Source organism: Manis pentadactyla, chromosome 5, assembly GCF_030020395.1.
Source record: "Manis pentadactyla isolate mManPen7 chromosome 5, mManPen7.hap1, whole genome shotgun sequence".
Lineage (NCBI taxonomy): Eukaryota > Metazoa > Chordata > Mammalia > Pholidota > Manidae > Manis > Manis pentadactyla.
In genome coordinates, this window is record NC_080023.1 from 167,982,938 (window position 1) to 168,010,908 (window position 27,971).

The window sequence follows — 27,971 nt, forward strand, 5'->3', positions numbered from 1 at the left end:
AGTAAACAAGTAAATAGGAAAGAACATAACTGTGAGAGGATAGAGAGTAAACCAGGAAAGGGATTGTAGGGGGTAGTCAGGGAGGACCTCCTAAGGTGGTCACATTTCAAGGGAGACCTAAATGATGAGAGGGAGGTGGCAGGAACATGTGGAACGGCCCTGGGAACACCTGTTTACAAATAAATGTTAAATTCCAGAAGCGATTCCTGCTTTATCATAAAGGTCTGAGAAGTCCATACTTGGATGTGGAAATAGGCTGAGAGAGATGAAGGGACTGCCTCCAGGTAACACAGCTAAACACTGGCTGAGGAAGGACCAGGATTTTCAGTACAGAGGAACAAGGAAGTGGAAACTCTCACCCAGCACATCCAATTCATCATCTTGTTCTGATAGTAATGTCTCCTAAGCATTTCTCAACTGTTTACTTCTCTGACTTAGGGTAGGCTGCCCGGTCTTCTGTTGGATGACCCCAGCAGCCTTCATTCTTGGTCCCATGGCCTGTTCTCTGTGTGGCAGCCAGAGTCATCTCTAAATACCCTTCAGCTAAATCAGTGACTCACCATTCCTTTGGGACAAAATACAGACTTTATAAGCTGAGTGACCATAGAATAATATAACAGAGACAATCATCAGACTGAATGGGGACCTGATATAATCTTGCTGAAACAAGTAGAAGCCAGACTCCCCAGGGCAAACCATGGAATGGGTACCCTCTTCACAAGGCCCTGTGTCCAGGGCCAGGACAAGGATGAAGCAAGTGAGTTGTCTAGTGCACCAAATTTAAGGAAGTTTTCACTCTCAGGTCCCAGCTCTACTTGCATGACCCTGGAAGTGAGTGCTTCCCTAAAATTTGCGCCCTGGGTGCCTTACTTTCCCCCTTCCTGGCACTACCTCTGAGACTTCCTCTACTCCCGGGTCACTGGCCATTTTTAAGGCCTCTGTAGCACATGCCTTTTCCCTCCTCAGGGCTTTTGCCTGTACTGGTTCCACTCTTCGGTCTCAGATCCAGCATCACCCCCTCAGGGAAGCTTTCCCTTATTTCTCCAATGAGGTCAAATACAGGTACAACTGACTCTCAAAGTGCCATGTGTGTCTCCTTTTCAGCCCTGGCAACAGGCAGTCATCTTCGTATTAGTCTGCATATCATGTGATTCAGATTCACCTTGAAGAGCACAGAAAGAATTTGCCCTGGACTTTGGGTCACTGTAAAGTATCAGGTAGCAAGTGGGAGGCATTTGGGCTCCTGAGGTGGCCCTGGTCCCACTGCAAGGGCCTTTGTGAGTCCCTTTTCACCTCTGGAGTGAAATTTTCTGGGTTTGAGCCCTTCCTCACTCACTTTGCTGTGTGACTTCAGGCAAGAGTTTTGAACCTCTCCTGGCATCAGTTTCCCTTTCTGAAAAGAGGGCTGGTAGAATTGTTGTGGTAAAATGTTTTGATAAAATCTTTTGGCACTGAAGAAGAAGGGGAGAATGACTAGAAGAGCTGACATTTACCAAGTCGTCACATCCAGCTTTTAATTCTCACAATTCCATGTGGCAAATCCTAGGAGTATCCCCATTTTAGAGATGAGAAAACAGACGCAGAGCTAACAGGCGGAGGGATGAGAATTAGGTCCCAAGCCTCTTATCCATGATCCTTATAAATGTTTACTCGTACACATTCCTTGATTCTTGCGGGGAATTTCTAGCAAGCAAAATTGACAATAGAGCAAATTGCTGCGCAGAGCGCCTCGCAGGAAGAAGAGGTTAAACGGATGTCCCGGGGCATGCCGATTATTACAGTTCAGCGGGGCGTGCTGATTATTTACAGTTCAGCGGCGTCGCGGAGCTTGCTGGGAGTTGTAGTCCTCCCCGCGCTCAAGCTCCCGGGAGAGGCTCCACCCCAGTCCACCGAGGTCATAGCCAGTCCCCGGAGGGATGCCTGCTTGCGCTGGAGCCGGCAACTTTAGCTTATGCGGACGAGAGTCCTGTTTCATGAGATTGTTGGGAAGATTTAAATGCTTCATAGAACCAAAGAATTTAGAAAAGGGCTTGGCACTGAGCGAGTGCTGTTTTAAGTACTGGCTGCTATCATTATTGTTATTGTTACTATTAAATCCTCAATGACCCTTGCCAAGTACCTATTACCTTCGTTTGTCAGATGAGGAAACTGAAGCTTCAGGGTGTTAGAATGCTTTCCCAGGGTCACACAACAAATCAGGTTTGGAATCCAGTTCTCCTAACCCTGGAGCATGTACCGTTTCCTCTGTGGTGAGGGGGAGGTATTATTGCCTGGGAGGTTTTGAACAAATCGTGCATGAGTTTGCATTTTTTGCAAAGTGTAGCCTGGCTGCCTCTGAGGAGATTGAATTTGGCGGCAGCAAGACTGGAGGTGGGAGTTCAGAGAGGAATTGTGTTGGATACTGTTCAACGCCAGTCCAGTCACCCTGTCCTGTGCTCACAGCAGCTGATTTTGTTTAGGAGGCGGAAGGTCCAGCTCCAGGTGCGAATCCAAGCCGATCATTGGCTCTACCATTTCCTTTTGCCAGTGATTGGTCTAGTGGTAGCCTATGACGTAGTTCTTTCTGGTCAATGAGTTGAGGAAGCAGCATGTTTGGAAAGTTTTCCTCCCCTGTTAATAGCTGATAAGAAAGCCTTTTTTGTCCCCTTTCCTCCTTCTGTAATGTGAGGTTGTGATGGTTGGAGCTGTGGCAATGATAATGAAACCATTAGGCAAAAGCCTGAGGCCAAAAAGCTGATATGCTAAGGATGTTAGCGCAGAAAGATGGCAAGAGCTAGAACCTGGATTATGTGGCTGAGCTGCTGAATGGAATCCCGGGGCTGTTAGCTAGAGGCTTCTGAAGACACAAGATAACCCTCTTTATGGCTTAAGCTGCAATTGAAGCTAAGTTTTTGTTATCTCAGCCAATACCATACCTAATACCTAATAGATACTGGAAGATGGCAGTGTTCCAGTCAAGAGTCATATAGGTGGGGACTGTTCCACAGTGTTTATTTAAAAACTGTTCTCAAAAAGGTGGGAAAACATGCAGCAGTTTTAGACTCTCAAGATGTGAAAGATATGAATAGTTTGAAGAAGTATATTCAGAATGTAAAAAATACAATATACTTTATAAAACCTACAATATTATTTTTAGAGCAATAGTTTTCAAACTCTTATGTGCACACAGACCACCAGGAATCTTGCTAAAATGCTGACTGTGTGTGTGTACTGACACTGCATTTCTCACAAGCCCTAGGGGGATGCCGGTGCTGCTCCCCAGACTACACTCTGAGTAACAAGGTTGTAGGTAACATTACATAATTTAATGTTTCTATTTCCAATTTATAGTTAAGAAAAAACCCCAATCTCATGCTATCCCTTTTATAATACACATTAGAGAAAGTAAAGCTAACCAACTATTGACAGAAAGAGTCAAGGGCACCCAGAAGACAGAGTAGAATCCCGAGGGGTCTGTGGTTGATGGGGTGTGTGAGACACATTTGCTTGTGGCATTTCATGGCACATACATGGAGTATGACCCCTGGGCTGTGAAGCATGGTATATTTAATGTTTGATGTAGCTGCTAAAATAGACAACCAAAAAGGGACGGGAGTGGGTGCGTAGGGGGTCATAGTACAATTCATTTACTCAGTCTTCTCTTCATGGACATCTGGGTTGTTTCCATTGGGTTCTTTCTATACAATTTATTTCTGTGATGTCTGAATTTTATATCATCTGTTACTTTTGTGGTCAGGGAAAAAAATCAAAACCAGGAGTCCGGGGGGGGGGTTGTGAATAAAATGGATGAGTTTCCTTAATGTATAAAGAGTTCTTGCAACTCATTAAGAAAAAAAGAAAAACAACCCAAAAGAAAGATGATAATTATAGCAAACATTTATGCAACATTTACTATGTCCCAGGAACATAGTGTTTTGTATAAATTTAATCTTCACAACTACACTCTGAGGTAGGTACATTATCCCATCTTAGAGATGAGGCAACAGACACAGAAAGGTTAACTTGCCCAAAGTCACAAGCTTTTAAGTAGCAGAGCTGGGATTTGAACACTAAGCTCTTAACCACTACTGCACTGTCTCCCGAGAAAAATAGGAAAAGGACATATCCACAATAAGCAATTGCAGTAAGGAAATGGAGTAATATACCCAATCTCATTTAACATATTGTATTTCAATGATTCTAAGATGCAAATTTTTATATTCAAACATCTCTGAAATGAGGATGCATCTTACAATCAATGGTATCTTAGATTCAATAAATGACAGTTAAAGAAATGCAAATTAAAACCACCTATCAGATTGGCAAAGGACAAAACACTAGATAAGACAATGTGTTGACAAGGATTTGGGGAAACCAGTTCTCTCAAAAGTTGTGAAGGTTTAAATGGGCACAAAGTATTAACATACAAACTCCCTTGACCCAGTAATTTGATTCCTAGAAATTGACCCATCATGTCTATTGGCCCTTATGAGCAAAGAATAAAGTCTGTATTACTTAAGAATGAAAACAAGAGACAAGTTAAAAAAAAGGGGCCATTTTGAAGTTGGAATGCTACAGATGTAAAAAATCAGCATTGAAATAACCCTGACTCCAAAATATATCGAGTGACAAAGGCAAGTTGCAGAACTGTGTATACAATATTCTAACTATTGTATGAAAAGTGGGGACAGACATACCTCTATGCCCATATACGGGACTTGCAAGGGTCTTGTCAAAATGATGGCCTCTGGGGAGAAGAACTGAAGGCTCAGGGGAACCTGAGTTGGCAACAATTTACTCTTCACTCTACACCAGGAGTTGGTACGTTTTTTCTGTAAAGAGCCAGATAGTAAATATTTTAGGCTTTGTGGGCCATGTGGTCTCTCAGCTCTGTTGCTATATTGAAAAAGCAGCCATAGACAATATATGAATGAATGGGTATGACTGTGTGTCAATAAAACTTTACAACCAACATCAAAATTTGAATTTCAGGTGTTAGAGAATATTCTTTTTCCCCCCAACCATTTAACAAAATGCTCATCGGGTCATAGAAAAACAGGTGGGCTGGATTTGGCTCACTGGCTGCAGTCAGCTGACCCCTGCTCTAGACCTTTCTGTATTTATATTCCTTATCTTACATGCATTACCTATTACAAAATAATGTTTAAAAGGGTAGTGAAAATTTTCAGTTTATCAATAGAGGCTGGGGTTAAAGTTGGAATAGGTGCCCTGCCCAGACCTCCTCTATGGAGAAGCAAGCAGGGTGGATGCATAACATTTCCAGTCAAGCCGGAAACCCACCTGTCTGTCCCACACTGCCACCTGCCATGTTCCACCACCAGATAGCAGCACAAATCCACCAAACACTGAGCCACCCCTGCACCAGCTGGGAAGTTGACGGCAGAAGTCAGCCCATATACTTGTTTTATTTTGTCCAGTCCATGTTTAAAAAATGGAGTTAGCATTTAAAAATCTGGATTTTCTGGCTCATCTTTCATCTAAGCTGATGTGAGTAGCAGCTGCCTTTTGGGCTGGATGTCTCCAGTGCATCCCAGTCCTTGGGATCAGCTGCTATTTCTCATCTCGCTGCGTTCCTGTTCTCTCGGGGGAGACACACTTCTCACTTGCCATACAATATGTTAAATTATTTTAGCTATGAATTTGTGCTTATGTTATAGTTTCTGCCACATATGAGTTGATTAATTCTAATACCCTTTCCTCAAAGATAGTCACAAATTAAAAGTCTAGTGGTGGGCAAACTTTAAGGAAAATAAAGTTATTGATCACATTAAAAAAATACTTTTATCTGTGACTGCTCTAAGGAGTCTTTTATTACTTCTCTGTCCCCAACAGACTTTTTTTTTCTGGCTAATATAGTAGTAACTATCTAGCCCAGAATGGATATTGATTGTAGTATCTATAGTGTGCACTACTGAATCTTAGTGCTTGGTGCATAGGAGGTACCTTGTAATTATTTAATGAGTAAATGAATGATACTCATTTGTCTAAAATGTCCAGTGTCTCCCCATTTCTCTCAGCCTGTGAGGCTCTATGTAACAAGTCCCTGTTTTTCCAACCTCATCTTTTCACTTCCCCTTGCTCACTTCAGTCCAAATACAGTCTCTTAAAAACCCCACACTTGCTGTCCAGTGAGGAGGCATCTTTCCCCTATTCTTTCTCAGCAGGCTCCATCTCTTCCTTTAGATCTCAGCTCAAACATCACCTCACGTGTCCCTCTCTGATCACCCTGCCAAAGCAGCCCCATCCTGCTTTTCCGACGTGGTCCATGCTGTTAGATTTTCTTTACAAATCACCATCTGAATGTCCATATGCATTTATTTATGTTTATTGTCTCTCTTCCCAGGAGGTCGATTCTACCAGGTAAGTCCTCATTTGTTTGTTCACTGCTGAGCTGTGTCCAGGTCAGAGCCTGGTACCCAGCAGGTGCCAATAACATTTGCTGAAGAAATTCACAAATAGGGATCAGTCTTCATTATGCTATCACCATGATCTCCTGCACAAAGACCATTCCTCACCAAATCATAAATTCCCTTCAAGAGAGTTTGGAGCAGATGTCAACATTAATTCACTGTCTTAGGTGACAAAGCCCCCATCCGAAGCCTAGGGCTGGGAACAGGGTAGAGGTGGGGCCTCATCGTTCAGGATCCTTGCCCCGCCTCCCCCAGCCAACCAGGAAACACGAGGCAGCCGAGGTTAAGTAGGCTCTTGCTGCTTTGTTATAAATATATTATGTACATCCAAAACGTGACATTAAATTATTACTCCGTGTTACAGAAAAGATATTAAGGCTTTCTATTATTTACATTAAACAAGCAAGCACCTTAAAAAAAAAAAACCACACAAAGCCCCACTCTTCCCTCTCTGACATCCCGGACCAAAGGGGACACTGTGTCCCCTTCCTAATGACCAAGACCCTTTGCAGGGACTGTGCCCTGCCAAGACATCCTCTGATTAGGAACAGCAGCTCTGGAATCACATGGGCAGATGGGGAGGGGCGTGGTCCAGACAGGCAGGCAATGCTGGCCTCTTTGGCCAGCCGGCCGCCCTCAGACCCTTGCTGTATTTTGCCATCCTTGGGTGGACAGGCTAGTCTGAAGGTGGTGGCTAGACTTAGGGGTCAGTTTGCAGGGAGATTCTCCAGGGATAATTAGGTGTGCCTGGGGGCTCCTGGACCACTGTGGGAAGACAAGGAGGGACAGATAAGACAACTCAGTGGGCCCAACGCCAGCCATGCTGAAGGGCTGCCCAGAGGGGCTAGGGGTGGTAAGAGTGCAGGGAGTGGGTGGACTCTCTCTGTCTTTACCCAAGGGATGGCTGGCAGGGCACGGCTCCTTTTTCTGCAGAGTCAGAAGTGGCAGACAGAGCAGCTCAGGTGGCTTGGAAGGACCAAGGAAAGAAAATGAAAAAAAGGAAATGAAAAATTAGTGGCTCAAGTATTCTGTGTCAGGAGGGGTGGGCTGGGGGTGCCTGGGCCCAGCCCAGGAGGTGTCCTCTCCACCTGAAGGGGCCAGTGCGAGGAGGCTGGAATTTGGCAGATGGCTTCGGTTTGGGGGGCTAGGGTAGGTTGGCAATGAGCTGGCAGGCTCGGAGGAATTATTTGATCTTCTGGGCCCATTTCATGTCATCTGCCCGAGGTTTCTCGCCTGTCAGGCCCTGGATGAGGTCCTCAAGGCGTCGCCAGAAGCCCACCTTCTCCAGAGGGTAATTGAGCCAGCCTGTAGTGGAAACACGGCATGGTGGGATAGATTGGATGGGAGAGCAGCAGTCGAGGGGATGGAGGGAGAGGCCTGGCCTTGCCTGAGGCAGGATCAGCTGGGATTGAGTCTGCAGAGGGCAGGGGACAAGGACTGACCAAGGAATATGGGTATGGAGCCTCCTACCAATGGGCTTAAGGGATGCTGAGACATGCCTTCATCCACTCACTCATTCACTTTCTTGCTGAGCACTTACTGTATGCCAGGCAGGTGGCCTCATTTCTAATCACTCATCTCCCAGGAAGCCTTTCCTGACTACTGCCTAAGCAGTGCTCCAAGCCTGTCACGTCACCCTCTTTTATTTTACAGCCTCTGTGATAACCTGTAACCATTCTCATTAATTTACTACTTCTGTTTTGTGTTGGTCCTTCCCACCTAGAATGTTAGTGTTGAGCAGCAGGACCCCATGTTCTTTCACTATTGATCCCCAGTGCCTAGAATGGTCCTGGCACATAGTAGGTGCTCCACAAATATTGCTCATAGTCTTAGTCTTACTTTATCTGTATTATAGCCTCCTACCCAAACCATGAGGTAGATACTATTTGTCACATTTTCTACATGAGAAGATTTGAAGGGAAGTCCCCCAATTCATGGGTGGCTAAACTGGGAACTGATTCCAGGCCTGGCTGAGCAGTTGACTAGTCTCAAAATGGCCTAAATTCTAACCTTTCCACCCGTCCTCAAAGAAAGTGATTTAGGATGCGTAAAAAAGATATATTTTTTTGTGGTTCTCAGTTCCGCCTCCAGAAGGACAAAAACAAAAGCCAAACCAAACCAAAGCTACCCCAAGAATAGCAGCTGTAGCTTACCAAGTACCCACGACGTGACAAGCACTTTGCACCTGCCATTAGACCGTCCACTTGCCCACCCTGTGAAGGAGGGATGTGAAGGACGTGGCTGCAGCCCCATTTTGTGGATGAGTAAAATTATACTCACAGAGGCTTGTGAGTCTCCTAAAGGCACATGGGGGAGCTGAGAGCTGCATCTTAGTTGGTCTGACTTGACAGCACCAATATACTAACCTTGAAAGATGCCTGGCTGGGCCCAGAAAACCACCTGTCTTGCCTTGCATCTCCTCACCTCACCTGTGGCAGTGGCCCATTAACTACCCATGGCATGTGGGCCTCCTTACTGTTCCTTGGTCACACCAAGCATGTTCCTGGCTCAGGGCCTTTGTACTTGCTGTTCTCTTTGCCAGGTCTGGTCTGTTCCTTTTTATTTACAGGGCCTCTCCCACACTTTTTTGGATTCTGATCTCTTTATACGAACAGTTACTCCCACTCCCCCACTCCTCACCTCCCTGCCCCATGACTCTCTGCCCTTCACCCTGCTTTGTTGTCCCCATAGCATTTCTCACACCTGGACTTTGTCATCCCTCCGTCATTCTGCTCTGTACACCCTTCACTCTGGCCACACTAACCTCCTTGCTGCTCCTCAAAACAAAACAAAACAAAAAAACCAAAACAGTCATGCGTGTTCCTGCCTCAGGGCCTTTGCAGTCACTATTCTTGCTGCCTGGCATGTTCTTCCTCCAGGTCTGCATGACTTTCTCCCTCAGTTCAGATTTCACCTTCTCAATGAGGCCTTCACTGACCACTCTGTCTAAAGGGCAAAGCCCTTTTTTTCCTTCTCCAGCTCGTTTTATTTTCCTGTGTAGCAGTTTGCATGTTAGATGTACTATTTATTTATTTATTGTCTGGAATGTCCTCTATTAGAATGTAAACACCATGAAGGCAGGGATCTTTGTTTTGTTCAGTGTGTGTCCTAAGCCTGGAGCAGTGCTTGGCCCATAGGAGGTGCTCAATAAATATTTGTTGGATGGATGGGTAGTTGGAATCACAGCTCCATGTGACAATGGGCTGGAGGGCGAAGGGTTGGGTTGTCTGTCTTCTTTATTTCTATGTCCTCTGCACCTAGAATGCCTGGCATATAGTAGATGCTCGATAAATGTGCTCTGAGAGAACATTCCTTTAAGGTAAGAAGTGCATGACCTCCCACTGTGACCTCTGCCCTCCCAACCCTGAAGCAGGAGCAGCCCACTTTATGCCACCGTGTAGCTGTACCTGTGGTGATACAGAAGTAGGTCTCGTGGGGTGAGACATGGTGAATGCGATGGTGTTTACGAGGCAGGATGATATGCCAGTCCTGCAGGAGGGTGACCCAGCATGGCAACCCAAAATACGTGTGTGACCACTTGTGGATCTGGTTGGTGAAGGTGCCGAAGATGGTCAGGCAGAAGACAAAGCACTCCCAGGGGTACAGCTGCTCCAGGGCTTCTGTAGGGTGGGAAGGGGGTGCCCACAGGGCTCACACAGCTGTCACATGGTTGTGGGTGCATCACCAGCCTGGCCCTCACCACTCGCCCTGGGCAGCTCCCACCCCAGGATCCCACCCAGGCCTCCTTCCAGCTTCCTACATGGCCTCAGGCTCCTCATATGCTCAGTGGGCAGATAATGGAGAAAGTCTAAGTAATACTGAAGAACATGGGTTCTGGAGTCAGGCATAGCTGGGCTGGGATCCCTGCTGACATTCCTTGGCTGTATGGGCTTAGGTCAGTGACTTTGCCTCTTTGAGTCTCAACTTCCTCATCAATGAAATGGAAGTCTTTGTCCAGGTTTCTTAGAGGCAGAGACTGTGACAAGGATTCACGTGCCTGTGATTTACCCACGGAGGGTGGGGTGGAACGGAGGGCAGGGGGAATCCTCTCTTCTGGAAAAACACCTGAGGGATTGAGGGAAGCAGGACAGGGCAAGGGAAGACCTAAGCAAACATGGGGCTGGGGGTGTCTTGCTTCAGCGTGATCTGGCAGAGCTCGGGAACCTGAAAGGCTCTGTAGAGTTGGTGCCACTCAGAGGTGAGTGTTTGCTCTTCTGTAGGCTTTTCCTGTCACTCGCTTCAGGCTTATCCCAAGGGGAGGGGGAGACCTGTCCTGGCAGTTCCCAGAAGGGGCAGCTGGAAGCTGGGAGCAGCCACCACACAGAGCAGCCAGGGATGTGGGCGCGCCCTGGGAAGAGGATGTGGGTGGGGCACCACGGATACTCAGCACAGCTACCCCCAGGGGGTTGCTCTAAGGATCCCCGAGGTGTCTGGCTATTCAAATAAGACCTGGCACAGAGGAAGGAGTCACTGACCCATCCCTACCTTCCCTCATCCTGGCAGTTGAGGAAACTGAGGCTCAGAAAGGTGAAGTGACTTGCTTTGGGTTAAGTTTCTCCCCAAAACAGGGAGGGCAGAGATCAGAACTCAGCCCTTACTGAATTCACAGCCTACATTCTTTCCACTAAGCCAGGGCAGCAAAACCAGAGGTCCTCAGGACCAGGCAGGTAATGCAGAGGAGCAAGGTTGGCCCAGTATAAGACAGCAGGGAGTAGTGGGAACTGGGGCAAACTGGGCAGCGGGCATCCATCTAAAGGGGGTGACTGCAGCATGGATCTGCCTAGTGAAGCAAAGTGGAAACAAGGACCCAGGGTAGCCAGGTCAGAGTGTTCAAGAAAAGCTGGAAATAAGGATCTTTACTTCAAATATCCCAGTTCTACCTCAAGATAACTACCTAAAATTTTGTTAAGACATTGTTGAGGGCCTCTGTCCCCAGTTGGCCCACTGTCAGCTGACATGCTCACCAGGGCTCTGAGTGCGGAACTTGTAGGCCATGTTTAGCAGAGGCAACAGTGTCACCAGGCAGTTGTCCCCATTGGTCTCGATGAAGTCGTGCCGTGTAATGGCCGTGGGGTCGATGTGATGCTCCCGAAATGGCCGAATGAAAGCCTGGGGTGGAGGCAGGGGTGTGCACACATCTGCCTGGTCGGCCACCCTCCACACCCTCCTGCACTTACCTCACTGGGGCTCACCTCCGTGCCTGCGGGATGCCGGAATATTCCACCATGCCACCTATACAGATCCCACCCAGCCTTCAGGGTCGAGGTCTAGCAGCTCTAGCAGAAGATGGGTCACAATGACCTGGCAGGGTTCTAAACCTGGTACTGCTCCCCTTTGGGCCTTAGTCTCCCCTCCTGGGCTCTGAGGGGGCCTGGAGACAATCTCCGCCTTCCTCCCCACCCTAACACAGAGGAGGAGGCCCAGCACAGTGGCAGGCAGGGCTCTTATCTTTCCTCCCAGCATGCAAGCCCCTCCGTCTGGCAACACCCTCCCATTCTAGCCCCTGGTTAACTGACCCTGGCCCGCCCAATCAGAGCATCCTGTTCCTCTGGCCACAGTGACTGGCTGAGGGATAGGCGTGTGAGCCAAGCTGGGCCAATGGGGGTAAGCCATGGGAACTGCCTGTAACTATGGCAAAAGAGAGTTTTCTTTCTGGTGGCAGGGTGGGCGTGAGCTGGGAGGATGAAGGTGGCTGGGAGCCATCACATCCAACTCACAGGGAAAGTCTCCATGAAGGTGAAGCCGACAGACAAGAAAGCAGAGACATGTAGAGAGATTGAGTCCGGGAATATGGGCTGACTATCTCTCCTGCTGGACCCAGCCGTGTTTAATTTGGCTCCACTCATGAAATTTTCAGTTACACAAATCAGTACCTTCGTTTGGCTAAGCAAGTTTGTTTTGGATTTTGTGTCACAACCAAAAAATCTGATACAAGATAACAGTTCAATTAAACAGTGAGGTGTAGCAGGGCAGGCAAAGGAGAGTGGACATGGTCTCCAAATGCAGGGCTTTCAAAGGTCTTTGACTATCCCACGCTTGACGTCTACTGCTTCCAGAAAAATCCCATGAGATTTCTATTCTAATCTTGGAGGAGGGGCATGGGAGTCAGGCTGGAATGATGGTTCCCATCTTTCAGAGGGGGAAACAGGCTCAGAGAGGAAAGGGGACTCTCCGAGGTTAGAGAGCCAGCCCCATTCTGGAGGAGACTGGCTGGGCTGCAGGGCTGGGTGTTGTACGCACCTTCCCTACAATGGGCAGCTCCACGGAGCCCCAAGTGTCAGCTCCCCAGTGCACCAGGCCAGACAAGAAGTCAGCAATGAGAGCCCCTGCAACTGTGGAAAAGAGGAGGGTGAACTGGGGGTGAGGGGGACACAGAGAGGGCCATCCCTACCCACAGCGCCACCCCAAATCAGACGCATTCACTCACACGCTTGCTCATTCACTCACTTGTTATGGGGGATGGTGTCCCTTCTCTACCTGGGCTTTCTTCCCTGTGCATGGAGCCTCAGGTGTAACACTCCCGGCTTTGATCTGTCCCTTTGCTCGCTCTGTCCCAGGGGAGATGCGGGGACTCATTTGCATGGTGAATCTGGAGAGAATAAACTGGGCATGCTCAGATCAGCCCAACTTTCCCGTTAGGAGCTGACTGTCCCCTTTCCTCTGACTCCCAGTCACTCCACATAGGGAAGCCCATTCTGCTCCAGTGCTATGGGTGACTAGTTAGATGTATCCTTCTGGGGTTTGTTGTCGGGTTGTACCTTAGGTGCAGAGATAAGCCACCTCCATTCCCTGCTTTATTGACTATAAACATGATAATTGGGCCTCCAACAGCCTTTTCCTTGTCTTTGCTCCCAATTTGTTCAGAACTGGAAGGGGTCTACTCACTTGAGGGTTAAGAGCTGTTACATCAGGACTGAAATTCAGACATTAAGCTCATTGTCTGTTGGGGCAAGGAGACAGGGTTGGGGGTAGTTGTGAAACGTGGCAGGGAATGAATACAGTTCTGAGTCATGTGTAGTCCATTGAGTCATGTGATCTCAGTTTCCCTTCCCCTCCCTGGACTCGGTTTCCCAGTGTAAAATGGTTGCTGAGGCCCTGCTGGGCCATGTCTGAGTCCAGCTAGAACCTTCACCTAATTGATGACAGGGAACCAGGGCCTTGGAGCACTGCGGAGGCTGCAGAAAAGCCCCTAGATGCCTCCCTGGACAGCAGGGCTCATGCACAGGGGGCAAGAGTGAGTGTGTGGGCCAGTGTGAACCTACAGTTCTGATGCCTGGCCCTGTTAAGGGGAGGCTGTGAATGGAGACTTTCCAGAGGCCCTGGAGCACTCAACCAATAGATGCCAAACATGGGAGGGGTGAAGGGACAGAGGAGATACAACTACCTGCAGACACCTGCAAGCTCATGGTGAGAAGGGCAGGCAGGCATGTGGAAGGCAAAGGATAGGTCACCGGGTGACACTGCATAGGTGCTGGGCAGTCCTGCTCCTCTGTGACAATGCTGGGAGGGTGGACCTGGGCCAGAGGAGTGGGGGGACACTAGGGAAATGGATGTCAAGGGCTTTTGCACTTGCTGTACCTGGCACCCCATACCCTCCCTGAAGCCCCTGAATGGCTGGTTCCTTCTTGGCCTTTTAGAGCAGGGCAAACATCACCCAACTCCCCTGGCTCCAGCTATCCTCCCAGACAGGTGCTCTTGGTCACACCTCCCTGCTTTATTCCTATCATAGCATATCCTTTTTATTGCTGAATAGTATTCCACATCTGGATGTATCATGGTGCATCATCTATCTGCCGGATGGATGTCTGGGTCGTTTCCATGTTAGGGCTGCTATGACTTAAGCTGCTGTGAACATTTACATACAAGCCTTCGTGCAAACATATGTCCTCATTCCTTTGGGTGAAAACAGCAGCTATTTACTTATCTTCTTTACTTGACATTGATTGAAACTTACAGGTACTAGGCCCTGTGCCAGCACCTTAAATGTTTTATCTCTTTTAATCCCTGAACTGTAACAACGCTGGTCATAAGCTGGTTGCACATCTTTTATCGCCTTAATTATCCTAAGCACTTAATCCTTATAGATGAGAACAATGATATTATGAACATTAGGGAAGCAGTACTTATGATAAAGGTTAATATTTATGAAGCACTTCCTGTGTGCCAGGTGCTATGTCAGAGGAGTTAAAAATACATACTTGGGGAGCCTAAAGCCCTACACCTTCAACATAGGCTGTGCCCAGTGACTTCCTTTCAAAGGGTGAACAGTAAGGAAGCAGGCAGGAGGGTAACTTTACAGTGGAGAAACCTGACCTACCTGGGCTAGGTGGTGCAGGTCAACAACACGGTGATAAGTCATGTTGGCAGCACCTACCCTTGCTATGATGTGGTGAAAAAATAGTACTCTACCTCTGAGCTATTGCTCCCCCAAACACATAACCCAGTCTAAGAAAACTACCAGACAAATTCCAGTATGGGGCATCCTATGAAACACCAGTACTCTCAGCACTGTCAGGACCCCTGAAAGCAAGGAGAGTCTGGGAAACTGTCAGAGCCGAGAGCAGCCTTAAAGCGACATGACAACCAAATGTGAAGTGGGTCCAGGAACAGAAAAAGGATTTAGGTTAAAAACTAAGAAAACCTGAATGAACTATGGACTTCAGTTCACAACAATGTATCCATATTGGTACACTAGTTGTCAACAAATGTACAATATACTGTACAATATAAGATGTTAATGGGAAATTAGGGGCAGGGGGTATGTGGGAACTCTCTGTACTATCTGCTCATTTTCTGTAAATCTAAAACTGTTTTGAAAAACAAAGTCTATTGTTTAAATCTCACTTTCCATCCATAGTGTTGAGCCCCAACACATCCCAACTTTCCAGAGGAGGAAATGAGACTTAGAGGGGGAGGACTGCCCAGGGTCAGTCAAGGCTGCTGGTGTGGCCAGAGACCATCGCAACGGCAGCTCACGACAATGCTGAGCCTTCATGCCCAAGTCTGGGGAACGGGGACATTATAGTACTTACTTCACTGAACTACAATCAGATACTAAAATGGGTAAAGCAGGTGAAGTGCACAGCAGGGTCCCTGGGCCTCAGTAAGCACTCCCCAAATGTAACTATAGTTAGCAGCTTAAATATGACTCCCCCCACTGAGACTCAGTCTTGTCAGCTGTCCAGTGACCAGCTCCTGGCCTTTTCGGGCTGCCGAACTGGGAGGGATGTTTTGGATGGACATTAGGAATTGTTTTTGGAGAGAAGGGCTCCTCTCCTGCCCTTGGGGAGGAAATGGCTATGTGATCCCCAGCCACTGCAGATGGCTGTTTCTAAAGTGGTGACCCAGGCCTCCAGGCCTGTTGCTTGGGCAGCTTTAATGGGGGCAGGGGTGGCATAGGCGGATCACAGAAGCTTCTTTGTCTCAGCTCCACTGCAAGGCTGGTGGCTGGCTCACCCTGGGGGTGCCTTTGGCCTGGTTAGTGCCCTGTCTGCAGGGCACTGGGACAGGCAGTGGACAGGGGATGACTCACTTCAGGCTACCCTGACTCACTGAGTGAGTATGAGATAGTCCCTGCCCTCCACCCTCTAACCCTTATGCCCCCAGGGCCTCCATTTCCCCACAGGTCACCCAGCTGGGACTTTCTGACCTCTGCCCACCTCAAGGCCTGGTGTGGAGAGAGAGAACAGCTGAGACAAAAGTGGCCAGTGCTGAGGGCTGGTCTCTACAGTCCCAGGGCTGAATCCTATCTTTACCACCTTTCATCGCCATGTGACCTCTGACCTCATCACCAACCTTTGCACTCACTCTCGCCCCTGCTCGGAACACCCTCCCCTCTGCCTGTCTGTCAGGAGACTCCTATTCATTCCTTCCAGGACCAACTTACAGGCCATTTTTCCTCCACTTTCCCCAAGCACAGTACACAGGACTCCCAGGGTCATTCATTGGCTCACTTCTTCATTCACGATAACACTGTCCTAGTCAAAGTCGCTACTGACCTCTACGTGACCAAATTCAGTGGTCCCCTTGCTGCCCCGTCTTGCTGGTCTGCTCAGTGGCTGCTCCTAGTTGACCCCAAGTCTTCTGGAGACACATTCTCCTCTCAGCCTCTGCAACCCCTCCAGGTTCCCTGCATGCCCACCTCCTGGGCTGGCTCTTCTGGCTCCTCCTCCTCCCCTGCTCAGGGAAGCACCAGGCCGCTTCGGGCCTCTTCTCTGCTTGTGGGCCACTCCACAAGCAGCTGAGCTTCAAACACCATCTCTACCATGAGGATGCCCAGATATCTATCTCCGGTCACCTTCCCTGACTCCAGACTTGGATTTCCAATTTCCTGTTCTACACCTCCCCTTGGTTCTCAGGCAGGTGTCTCAAGCGTCTCCCTTCAGCTCTGCTCCTCCAACCTCTTCCCGCCTCTGTTAATGGCAACTTCATCCCTTCCATGACTCAGACCAAAAGCCTGAGAGTCCGCCCCCCAACTCCACAGCCAAACTGATAGCATGTTCTGGCACCTCACCTTGCACAGCTCACCAGAATCTGACTTCTCACCACTGCGACTGCCCTACCCAGGTCTGGGCCACCATCGTTGCCTCCTCCTTGGTCTTCCCTGACCCCATCCCTCCTCCCTGCAGCATGAGATGTCAGCTTCCTGTGGGAAACTCACAGATGGCTTCTCACAGACTATAGATAAAACCCCAAGTCCAGGCCCTACATAATCTGCCGCCCACTGCTTCTCTGAGCTGCCACCAACTGCTTTTCCTTTGATCAATTTTCTCTAGCCACACTGGCCTCTACTCTATTCCCTAATGCACTAGGCACACACCAGCCTCAGGGTCTTTGCACTTGCTGTTACGTCTGCTTGGAATGCCTGGCCCCCTCCCTTACCTCCTTCAGGTCTCTATATAAATGTCACTTTTCCAGAAAGGCCTTCCCTGACCTCTGACTTCTTCCCTGCCTATTCCCCTATCTTGATTTTGCTTCCCAGCATTGCATCATCTGTGTTTATTAACTGGGCACCTTTACAGGCTCCCGCCTCCACTGGTTTCCAGGGCTTGTCAGGGGTACTGGAACCTCTTGGGAGATAGTGTTAGGCTGAGGGCAGGCTCTATAGGTTGGCACATTGCCCTGTCTCCTGCATGCTAACACACAAATCAGGGTGGCTACTTAAATTGATTAGGGACTGTGCAAATACCACTACCAGGGGATTGTCTGTGCTTATCAGCCTAGAGGCAAAGGTGTGGGCGGGGAAGCTGGCATCACATGCTGTGACTGGATAGCCAGAGACCTTCTGGGCTGGGGCCTGGAAGCTCTCCAGTTCCATTCAGGGCACAGAGGTGGTAATCTGCCTGAGATGCCTACCTTCTTGGCTCAAGCAATACAGACCTCAGCTCTGATGCTGTCATCCTTTGCCCAAGCTGGGCCCACTGCCTAGAACCCCCTCTCCTCCCAGTGAATGCTAACTGGAGGCTGCACAGTTCCTGTGGGGGAGGCCAGGGTTTGTGAGCTGGCAGGTCTGAATGTGTGAGCCCAGACTCTGCTGCTGCCGAGGTGAGGGACAATGGCCTCTCAGAGGACGGTGATTAGAATCTCATCAGGTTGCCAACAAGAGTTAAAAGTGCCAGCACGGGCCCAGTGCAGAGTAGGCACTTGGGAAATATCCATTGCTAAATAGATCACTGAGGCAGAAGGTCCACACCCTGGTGAGTGGTGTGTGTGGCAGTTATGCACACCAGCATTTTGCCCTCACAACTGCCCTACAAGGCAGGTACTGATGTGGATAATAAAGCTCAGGGATGTAATGACACTTGCCTAAGGCCGCTCAGCCACAAGGCAGTCGAACTGGGACTTGAACCCAAGTCTGCAGGGGTCTGCTTATAATCCCCAGATGGAGTTGCAGGTCTCACACCATCCATTTTCCTGCCCCTGAATGTGGCACTCTGAGGCAGAGAGGCTGGAGTACCGGTCCTCTCACCCCTGGGCAGGGGGGCACATCTGGCTTCTGCAGGTGGGGCCCAGGCTCCCTGGCACTGGTGGGTTAACCTCCCTCCCCTCCAGCTAGTCCAGCCCCCGACCCAGACCCAGATGGCTCAGTTAGCTTGTCTGAGCAGTACTGGCTTAGGCAGCCAGAATGCTTTTAATAAGATTGTGGGAGCTGAACCTTTAGGGAGGGCCAGGCGGACCAAGGGCACAGCTGCCCCCTCAGCCTGGGGGCCTGGGAACGGGGAGAGGATGAGTGCCTGAGCTGGAGGGAAGAGGGGAGAGGTATTACCAGGGGAGGAAGGAAACTGAGTCACCCCAGGGCCTGTAAGTGCAGACAGTGAGTTAAGACCTTCTGGCTTGAGGTGCGACTGGCCAGTCCCTTCTCTGAGTCTCAGTTTCCTCATCTGGAGAATGTTGACGAGGGTAGCATCTACCTCCCAGGTTGTGGATGGGTGAGGACTGACCACTGGAAAACCCTCGGCAGGTACTAAGTTATAGCTTGCTCATTCATTCATTCACTGATCCAGTAAATATTTACAGAGCACCTACTGCGTACCAGGCCTTATGTTAGGGGCTAGGGACACAGCAGTGAACAGACAAATCTCTACTCTCAGGAGCTGACATTTGAGTGGGGGAAGACATATAATAAACAAATACAAAATATATTGTATAGTGGGTAGGCTGAGGGGATGGTGTAGGATAGGGCTGCTATTTTTGAGGGGTAATCAGGGACAGCTTCCCTGAGGAGGTGACCTCTGAGTACATGAGGGAGTGAACCATGTCAGTTGTCTGCAGGAAGAGAGTTCCATGCAAAGACCCTGAGGTAGGAGAGTAACTGAGCACACGGTGGAGAAATAGTGAGGAGGCCAGTGTGGCGGGAGCAGGATGAGCCAGATTAGTGCAGGGCAATGATGTCTGGGGAGGAGCTGGGGCCAGGCTTAATCCAAATACACAGAGGAGAGCATGGGAGTGGTGTGACCTCAGAGGATCTAATGGGGTCCCTCTGGCAGCCTGTGGAGCAAAGGTGGAGGTGGGGAGAACAGGGAGGAATATCCCATGAGTCTAGGTTTTTAGCCCAAGTTACAGGAAGAACAGAGCCACTGAGTGATATGGGAGGTGGGGTTCCCACAGCACATATTCAATTCCTGTGCACACACACACTCACCCAGGAGCAGGTACAGTCACACACCATTACACATGTGTGAAATTGCCATTAGGGTGGCACAGACATCAGGTAGGTCCCTGACCCTTGGAGAAACTGAGGCAGGGAGCAGGCCCCTGGGCACTCACCGACACCCAGCATGACGAGGGGTGTGTGCTCCCAGCGGGCCAGCAGCAGGAGGTGAACCAAGTTGTAGGCAATGAGGCCGAAGCATACGACCACACAGCACCACTCCTGGAAGCGCTTACCTGCAGGGAGAGGAGATGAGAAGTGGGTGTGGGGGGCATGGGAAGGGGCCAAAGGATAGAGGATCAAAGACAGGCAGAGCTGGACCCCCAGGGACTCTTCAACGAGTCCAGTGCTGAACCACAGATGCAACTTAGGGACTGGCGTGAAAGGCCCCAACCTACCCATTACACCATGGAATCACTGAGGCCCAGAGAAGAGGGGAGCCTGCCGAAGGTCACGTGCTCTTGGCTGCATTAAACCTGGTGTGGCGCCTTTCTGAATGTAGTCCTCTATCAGGTCATATGCCCATGAAGGCAGTCTTCCATATGTCAAATCTTTGGCAGATAGGACCAGATCTCTGGTCCCCTGGGTCTTTTTGGGCTCTTTGGAGTCATGCGAGGGAACTTTAATGAGCTTCTTTTTTTAAAGGGCATCAAGTCCATTTTCATAGGTAACTATTTGGAGGTGGAGGCCACCAACAGCTTTTAATCCTGCAAGATCGGATCTGCCCAACCTCCAACAAGCAGGGCTCCAGGCAGTGAGCCAGGAATTCAGGAGAAACAGGGCCTGACTACCACTTCTAACCAGGGTCCCTGCAAGGAGCAGGGGGCCTGCAGGTAAGCCACAGAGAAGAGGCCGTGTAGATGAGGGGCCAGGCAGTGATGTGAAGGAGTAAGGTGGGCTGGGTGGGGACTCAGGGGCACTGCAGCACACATGCCCTTTCTAAAGGAGTGGCCACTAATGGGCTGACTACTGCCAGTGTGGGCCCTGGAGGCTGGAACTTATTCCTGAGAGAAGCCAGAAATCAGGACATGAGTGTGAAATCTGCTCTTTAAATGCCACCACATATTTTTAATAGGCACATGAGCTTGGACAAACCAATTCCTTCACTGCAGCTTTGAGGTGTTGAAATATTGGAAATAACCTAAGTGTCATCACTTGGAGGATCAGTCAATTTAATTTGGTCCATGACATCTCTGCATGGAAGACCCTTAATAATAATTTTCTTATTAGCATTTAATATCTACTAAGCAGTAACTATGTGCCAGGTACCTGCGAAGGTGATGCCATTTTGCAGATGAGAAATTGAGGGTCAGAGTGGTCTGGAAGTAGCCCAAGGCCAGCCAGCTAGTCACCTACAGACCAGGACCCTATGGCCAGAGGGTCTGGCTCCTGAAACGCTGATCTTACTCAAGCCCGTCTTGCTCCTGCTGTCCCTGGCCCCTCCCTCCCTCCCTTCCCGCCACCCTTATGGCCCTGAGGACATTCTGGGTTAGGCCTGCCTTACATGGACATGGCAGCCCCTTTGAGAACAACCAAAGGGAACAGAGCAGATCAAGAGGGTTCCTCCTGTGTCTGTCTTCTCTCTCTAGAGCTTTGTGCATGCTGTTCCCTTCACCCACTTTGCATCTGGTTGACTCTGGCACTGCTCTGGCAGAACCTCCACCTCCAGGAAGCCATCCATGTTGCTTCCCCTCCTGGGTTCCCCCAACTTGAGGCCCAAAAGGAGGGACTGTAACTGCCTGTATAATGTCCACCTTCCTCTACCCCTACCCAAAGATGAACTCAGGAGGCCTGGGACTGTGTCTGGCTTGCTCACCAGGGCCCTGGCACACAGTTGGTACTTAATAAAAGCTTGTGAAATGAACAAATCCCCAACTATGATCCTAAAGGGAAACTGCCAGGCTTTGTCTCTGGGCACCCCGCACAACAGCACCTTGTGAAGGAAATAATTTGGTGTGCAATTGTTCTTTAGAAGACAACAGGCTCAGAAAAAAAGAAAGGGCCTCGTCCAGGTCACACAACAGCATACTGCACCTTGAGCCAGCATCAGAACAGCTGCCCTCCCCTTATCCAGGAAAAGACCAAGGCTCAGATGGCAGAAGGACATGCCTAGGGTCACATCTCCTTGGCCCCCTCTTGTAGGAATGAGGACCCTGAGGCAGAGAAAGGGCAAGGAACTCAACAACAGTCACACAGCAGCAGAAGTGGACTTAGAGCCCCTCGCTTCCCACTTCCTAGTCCGGGGCTGCTTTTCTTGGGCCGGGGGCTGCTTTTCTTGGGCCGTATGGCCCTGCTGCCTCAACAATGTCCCCCCGCCCCCAGCACCCCCATGCTGGGGTCACCATTTTCATTGGCCCAGCAGAGCCTTCCCCTTTCTGGTTCCTGTTTGTGCCTGGTGATCAGAAGCAGGAAGCCTGGGAGGGGTGGCAGGAGAGGGTAAGGGACAGGTGACTCTTTAATGCCAACCTGCCTGCCTGTCCCCAAGCCTGCAGGGACAGCAATGGGACCAGAAATAATAACAACGGCTGGCACCCACTGAGGCCTATCACACTGGGGAGCCTGGTGCAGCCCATCAGAGATACTACAGACCTGCTCCCTCCAGCATATTTTGTGCTCAGTTAAAAAAAATATATCACATAAAATCCTTAGTTTCCTGCTTCCCTTGAGAACACAGGGCTCTGGCCATCCTGGGCCTGAGCAGCAGGAGTTGTCCCCTTCAGATGGGCCAAGAGCTTCCGGTTCACCCCAGTCTCTTCCCCTCCCTGTGGTCTCATATGGTGTGGCTTCTCTTGGTGGCAGTCCTGGCCAAGCAAATGGTCCCTGTCCACAGAGTATGGCCAGGGCTGACTGAGATTATCCTGGGCAAAGTGCTTGGCATGCAGCAGATGCTTACTGAAGGCTCTTTATTTTTGCACACGTGTTTTTTTTGGTATCATTAATCTACAATTACATGAAGAACATTATGTTTACTAGGCTCCCCTCTTCACGAAGTCCCCCTCACAGACTCCATTACAGTCACCGTCCATCAGCATAGTAAGATGCTGCAGAATCCCTACTCGTCTTCTCTGTGTTGTACAGCCCTCCCCTGCACACGTGTTTTTATAAATCAGAATTGAGGCACCTGGCCTGTTCCGTCCTTCAGAGGGGAGATGAGGCCTGGAAAGAAGTGACTTGTCCAAGTTTGCTCAAAGGTCACCAAGTCACAGCATGGACAGTCAGCCTGGCAGGGTCAGATGGCTAAACGATGTCATGTTACAGAAGGGCAGACTAAGGCCCAGGGAGGGGGAGAGCTTTGCTCAGGACATAAGAAGTGGGGGCTGCCCTAGAGGACTGGGGCTTTGTTCTTCTGAGTCAGCCCTTGGCCTGGCCAGGGCCCATGATCTGGGCTCTTCCAGCAGTGATTGCTTGCTGGCCGAGGGTGGGGTGGGGGTATGGGCTGGGCTCGTGTGGTGGCTGTGGAGGGCTGGGAGGCACAGGGGAGACCAAGTGCCAGACCTTGGCCATCTCTGCCACAGCCAAAGGCTTGGCATCAGGCCCGACTCTTCTCATTTTAGTCAGACAAGCCCTGAGTAACCTGTACTTCTGAAGGCCCTTGGCTACTAGGAGGCCCTCGGCCTCAGGCTGGTAGAGGGACAGGAGGTAGGGAGAGGACAGGGACCAGAGAGACACAGAGGAAGAGGCAGAGACAGACAGAGCAGGAATCAGAGACACAGAAAGAAGAGAAACAGATGGAAGGAGAGAACAGAGTCAGGGAGACATTACAGGGAGTCAAAGAGGAAAAGATGAGGAGGAGCATGGCCAGAGAGGAGAGACAAATAAATGGAAAAAGGACAATATTCAGGGAGACAGAGAAAAAGCTCGGCCCAGAGCACGGCAGGGACCAGGCCTGGCCAGGAATGGGGCCCTGGGCCCCTACCCTCTGGCTCCAGTCAGGCCCATTTGGGAGACTGAACCCAGGCTCAGCCCTGGGACTGCAGGCCAGGACCACTTCCCAGCACCCCTGACCCCCTCCACCTTTCCCCTGACCCCAGGCTAAGAGTCCTTTTGTCCCCCAGGGTAGGGGGCATCTGGGGACAGCCAGAGTGCATGGGTGACTAGCTCTAGGACCTCTCAGGACCCACCCTCGGGCCCTCCCTCCTCCATCCCCAGCCCGCTACAGATCCTCCCACCCCCAATCCAGATCAGGAGGAAGTACTGCCAGGCTTGGGGCACCGGGAGGCTGTCTGCAGCCTCAGATCCCCGGTGGCTGTACTTCAGAGACTGAAGGGCACCTGGGGAAACCAGAACCAGAAAGAGATGCAATCATGGTGGAACGGGGAGACGGCGGTCCCTTGGGGAGGCTCAGAATGCCTGGGTATGATTTGGTTAAACCAGCTGGGGTTTATCCAAGTGGGCAGAGCTGGTCACCAAAGGAGGAGGCAAACCAAACAGGAGGGACCTGAGAAAGCAGCCCCCACACAGCCAGGGATTCGCCGGTGCCTGATGGGAAGCTGGACACCTTCCTCACAGCTTGCCCACTGAGGCTAGGGTAGCCCTCTAGGCCCCTTATAAACTGGGTACCTGCTACAGGGTGGGCCGCTGCTGTGAAACCCAAGCCCAGAGTGGAGTGGGCTGTGGGACCCTGTATGGATGCTGGAACCTCTAGGATCAGGCCCTAACTCCTGGGCCAGACACTCAGGGCCTGGGGGAAAAGGCCACGGCTGTCTCGCCCCTCGCTCCTCACCATTCCCTTTACCCCCACGTGACCTGGATCAGACTCACAGCTCCCCGCGGATGCCAGGCCCAGTCTCTCTGCCACTGACCCCACTGCTCTGCTGACCTGGACCATTGGTCCTCCTCCCGCACCGCCCACCCTGGGCCGGCTCACTTCCACAGTGAAAATTAAGAACACGGAACCTAGGACACTCCCCACCAGTGTTCTGTTCTAGACCTACTACGGGCTAGCTGTGTGACTATGGGCAGTTTGTTATTCTTTGCTAAGCCTCAGGAAATGTCTTAAAGATGGACAGGGTGCTCAGGAAGTGCCAGGCACTTTAGACATACCAAATAGGCAGTCCCTGGCCTTGCTGACCTTCCCCTCTGGTCAGGGAGAAGAAAGCTTAATTCCAACAAGTGCAGCATGAGGAAGAATACTAGGGGGTGGGGGTGTGGCCATGAGGAGGCTGCCGGGGCCTCAGGTTCATCCCCTGTAAATCAGTAGAATCAATACCAGGGTGCATCTCAGACAACTGCAGTAAGGATGAAACGAGAGTGCTGAGGAAAATGCCCAGCACACAGTTAGTGCTCAGTAAATGTCAGCTGCCTTATTATTATCGTCAACTGTCATGGTGCCAAACTACTCTGGCCCCAGGAATCTCAAGAATTCAGTCCTGGATTCCAGAAACTTCTCCCACTCTCCCCTCACTCATTCTGCTCCAGCCCACAGGCCTCCCTGGTGTTCTGCACATACTTCAGGTATGCTCCCACCCCAGGTCTTTGCACCTGCTCTGTCTCTGGTCTAGACCAACCCTTCATTGAATAACTTCATGCCTCTCTCCCTTCAGATGTCTGCTCAGCGAGGCCTTAAACTGCCCCTCCTCTAAAATGTCATTGCCCCCAAATTCCAATTCGCCCTTTTCTGCTATTTGTTCCACAGTGCTTGCCACTACTGGGCAAGTGAGATATCTCTCTTGTTTGTTGGATTTACTAAAATACCAGCTCCATTTTTCTTGTTCCCTGCTCTGCCCCTAGCACAGGGACTGGGACTAAGGTGCTCAATATGTAGTAAACCTGGTCCCTCATTTTATAGGTTAGGTCTAGAGAGGTCAAGGTACTTCCCTATGGCCACACAGGGAAGGGACAGAGGCAGGCAGAGGGAGGCCTGTGGATTTTGGAGAAACCAATCTGGCAAGTCACTCCCTCCTCCATCCCCAACCTGCTATAAATCCTCCCATCCCCAATCCAGATCAGGAGGAAGTAAGGCCAGGTCTGGGGCACCGGGAGGCTGTCTGCAGCCTCAGATCCCCTGTAGCTGTGCTTCAGAGACTGAAGGGCACCTGGGGAAACCAGAACCAGACAGAGATGCAATCATGGTGGACTGGGGAGACGGCAGTCCCTTGGGGAAGCTCAGAATGCCTGGGTATGATTTGGTTTAAATCAGCTGGGGTTTATCCAAGTGGATAGAGCTGGACACCAAAGGAGGAGGCAAACTAAACAGCGGACAGTGACCTCCCCTTTGCTGGGGGCAGAAGAAAGCCTAACTCAGGTGGTGAGTCTGAGGACCAACGAGGTGAGGCAGCTTACTCCAAGACTCACAGGAAAGGCCAGACTATTGGGTTATCAGTAGGACGCACTGTTAATATTTGATCAACAATGGTAGGGAGCACCTACCGTATGCTAGGCCCTGCACCAAAGTAGACGATTTCATTTCCTCTCTCCCAAAACAGTCAGGAGCAGTTAAACTTTACCTTGTACCCATTTTAGATGTGAGAAAGCGAGGCTCAGAGGGAGAAAGTGGCTTGGCCCATGTCACATAACTAAGAAGCAGAGTAAGGATGCCCCGTCCAGCCTGCCTCAGAGAGCACACAAGGTTTTAAGTTCACAGGCTGGCTGTTTGTGTACAGGCTGAAGAAGCCATAGCAACTTGGGCCAGGTGCTCAAGTCAGGTTCAAAGAAATCACACCCTGAGCATAAAGCTGCAAGCCCTGAAAGGCTTCTGGTGATCTAAGACTCAAAGAGAAAGCAAACAGCCCAAGGTCACGCAGCCAGTTTTGACAGAGATGGTATGCAAACTCAGGCCAGTCAGGGCAGGACGCCAAAGGTGGTAGTGGACCCATCCATGCCCACCCAGGCTGTACATGGTGGCTGTCCCCTGGCCAAAGGAAAGATTTGAGAATGTTTGACAAAGCTTGGTGTGATGGTGACATCCAGATGGAGGGGTCTCCTAGAACTCCCAGTCACCTGACTCTATAAGTTCTTCAATGGCACTTCCTGAACCCCTGGGGATAGAAGCCTGGCAACGATATTCCTGGGGTTCACGCGGAAGTCAGAGAAGGGAGTGGGGGCTGGTGCTTGCCAGAACATGAAAGGTAGGCACAGCAGCAAGAAGCCAAGGACTTTGGCCTGAGGGCATTATGGAGGCCTCTAAACTGTGGTCCAATCTGGCAAATGTGGGGGTGCTACTCCAAGTTCTAACGGAGGGGGCCTAACACATGCAAATGGAGGTGGGGCTAGGGTTGAAGTTGGTGCTTGTGTATGGGAGGGGCCTAAACTGGAGGATATGCTATGTCCTCACCTCCGAAACACAGGGTGAGAGGGCTGTTGCTCCTCACTGCGAGGGGGGTGGGATGGGGAGGGGAGTGAGGGCGGAGGAGGCGAGGAGTGTAGAAGACAGTGGTCTGTAGCCACCGAAGCTATACTAGGATGAGACTGGCAGAAGGGCAGCGTCTAGGGTACTTGGTAGCTGGGGCCCGTGAGCTGGAGTTTCCCAGAGCATGGCGGCTGATGTGCCTAGATTTCGAGGTGAGGTCACTGTTTGCAGCCCAGGGCCCTGGCTGGGGCACAGATGGGGATTTAGGGTGTGAATTCCGGATATGGGGAACCTGGGACTGGATGTGATTTTTAGGGAGGTGGGGCAGTGCATGTAACTGAGAGGCTGCCTCCAGCTTGTGCCGGGTGCTGAGGTAGGGGAGGTCCCTAAGTCTAGGGTTGCTCTTTACAGCCCCGGGTGCCCCGGGGCTAGGATACGGATCTAGGAGTGCGATGAGAGCTTTGTTTATGGTCCGGGAAGCTGATATGGCAGTTCCCTGATCTGGGGACTGTCTGCGTCTAAAAGCCCTGGGGCTGGAGTTCTGTCTTGGGCTTAGAAAGGGCTCGCGGGGGTGGTGGTGAATTCCCGATCTTGGGGGAGCTGCAAGTTAGAAGCCGAGGCTGGAGATCTGCATCGGGGCTCCGATCTGGGAGACCCAGGGTAGATGTCCGCAGCCCTGGCTGGTGACCGCAGGCCTGGAGGGGGGCCCGGAGGTCCTACCTGGCGAGTAGAGCGCGGCCAGCTCCCGGGCCCCGGCGTGCTGCGCGCCCCAGCGCCTGGAATACGCCGCCTCCTCCTCGTCGAGCTCCGGCTGCTGACCCGACTCGTCCACTGCACCCGCCATGGCCCTTCGCCCGGCTAGCCCGGAGCGCTCTGCTGGTGGCGGCAGCAGGGGAGCGGAACCGCGGCCAGATCACGCCGCCCAATGACTGCCCAGAGTTGGGCGGGGCGGTGGCGCTAGCGGAGGCCTCTCCCGGCTGTGCGTCACAGCTAATCGGGGCCCGCGCTGGGGCCGCACCAGCCAATCAGAAGCCTCCGAGCCGCGGCCAATCGCGGCGCACCGGAGGCAGGGTCACAGCTGGGCGCGGGAGCGCAGGGCGGTAGCGAGTACCTGCCCGCCCAG

General features: G+C 50.9%; 1 protein-coding gene across 1 annotated transcript; it reads right to left on the minus strand.

Moving 5' to 3' along the window:
* Positions 1 to 6,309: 6,309 nt before the first annotated feature.
* PEDS1 (plasmanylethanolamine desaturase 1) lies at positions 6,310 to 27,787 on the minus strand. The gene is made up of 6 exons (XM_036901992.2): positions 27,569 to 27,787; positions 19,677 to 19,796; positions 12,651 to 12,742; positions 11,375 to 11,519; positions 9,818 to 10,030; positions 6,310 to 7,715 (listed from the first exon to the last, which is right to left on the minus strand). The coding sequence occupies exons 1-6, from the start codon at positions 27,690 to 27,692 to the stop codon at positions 7,594 to 7,596; spliced, it is 816 nt and encodes a 271-aa protein (XP_036757887.1). The 5' UTR covers positions 27,693 to 27,787; the 3' UTR covers positions 6,310 to 7,593.
* Between the last annotated feature and the right edge of the window lie 184 nt (positions 27,788 to 27,971).

Excerpts from the sequence above, each read along its gene's own strand:
- PEDS1 (XM_036901992.2), bottom strand. The coding sequence starts at position 27,692 with ATGGCGGGTGCAGTGGACGAGTCGGGTCAGCAGCCGGAGCTCGACGAG. Across the intron at positions 19,797-27,568 it reads GGCCGCGCTCTACTCGCCAG|GTAAGCGCTTCCAGGAGTGG; the intron begins GTAGGACCTCCG and ends CTCTCCCTGCAG. Across the intron at positions 10,031-11,374 it reads GTTCCGCACTCAGAGCCCTG|AAGCCCTGGAGCAGCTGTAC; the intron begins GTGAGCATGTCA and ends CCCACCCTACAG.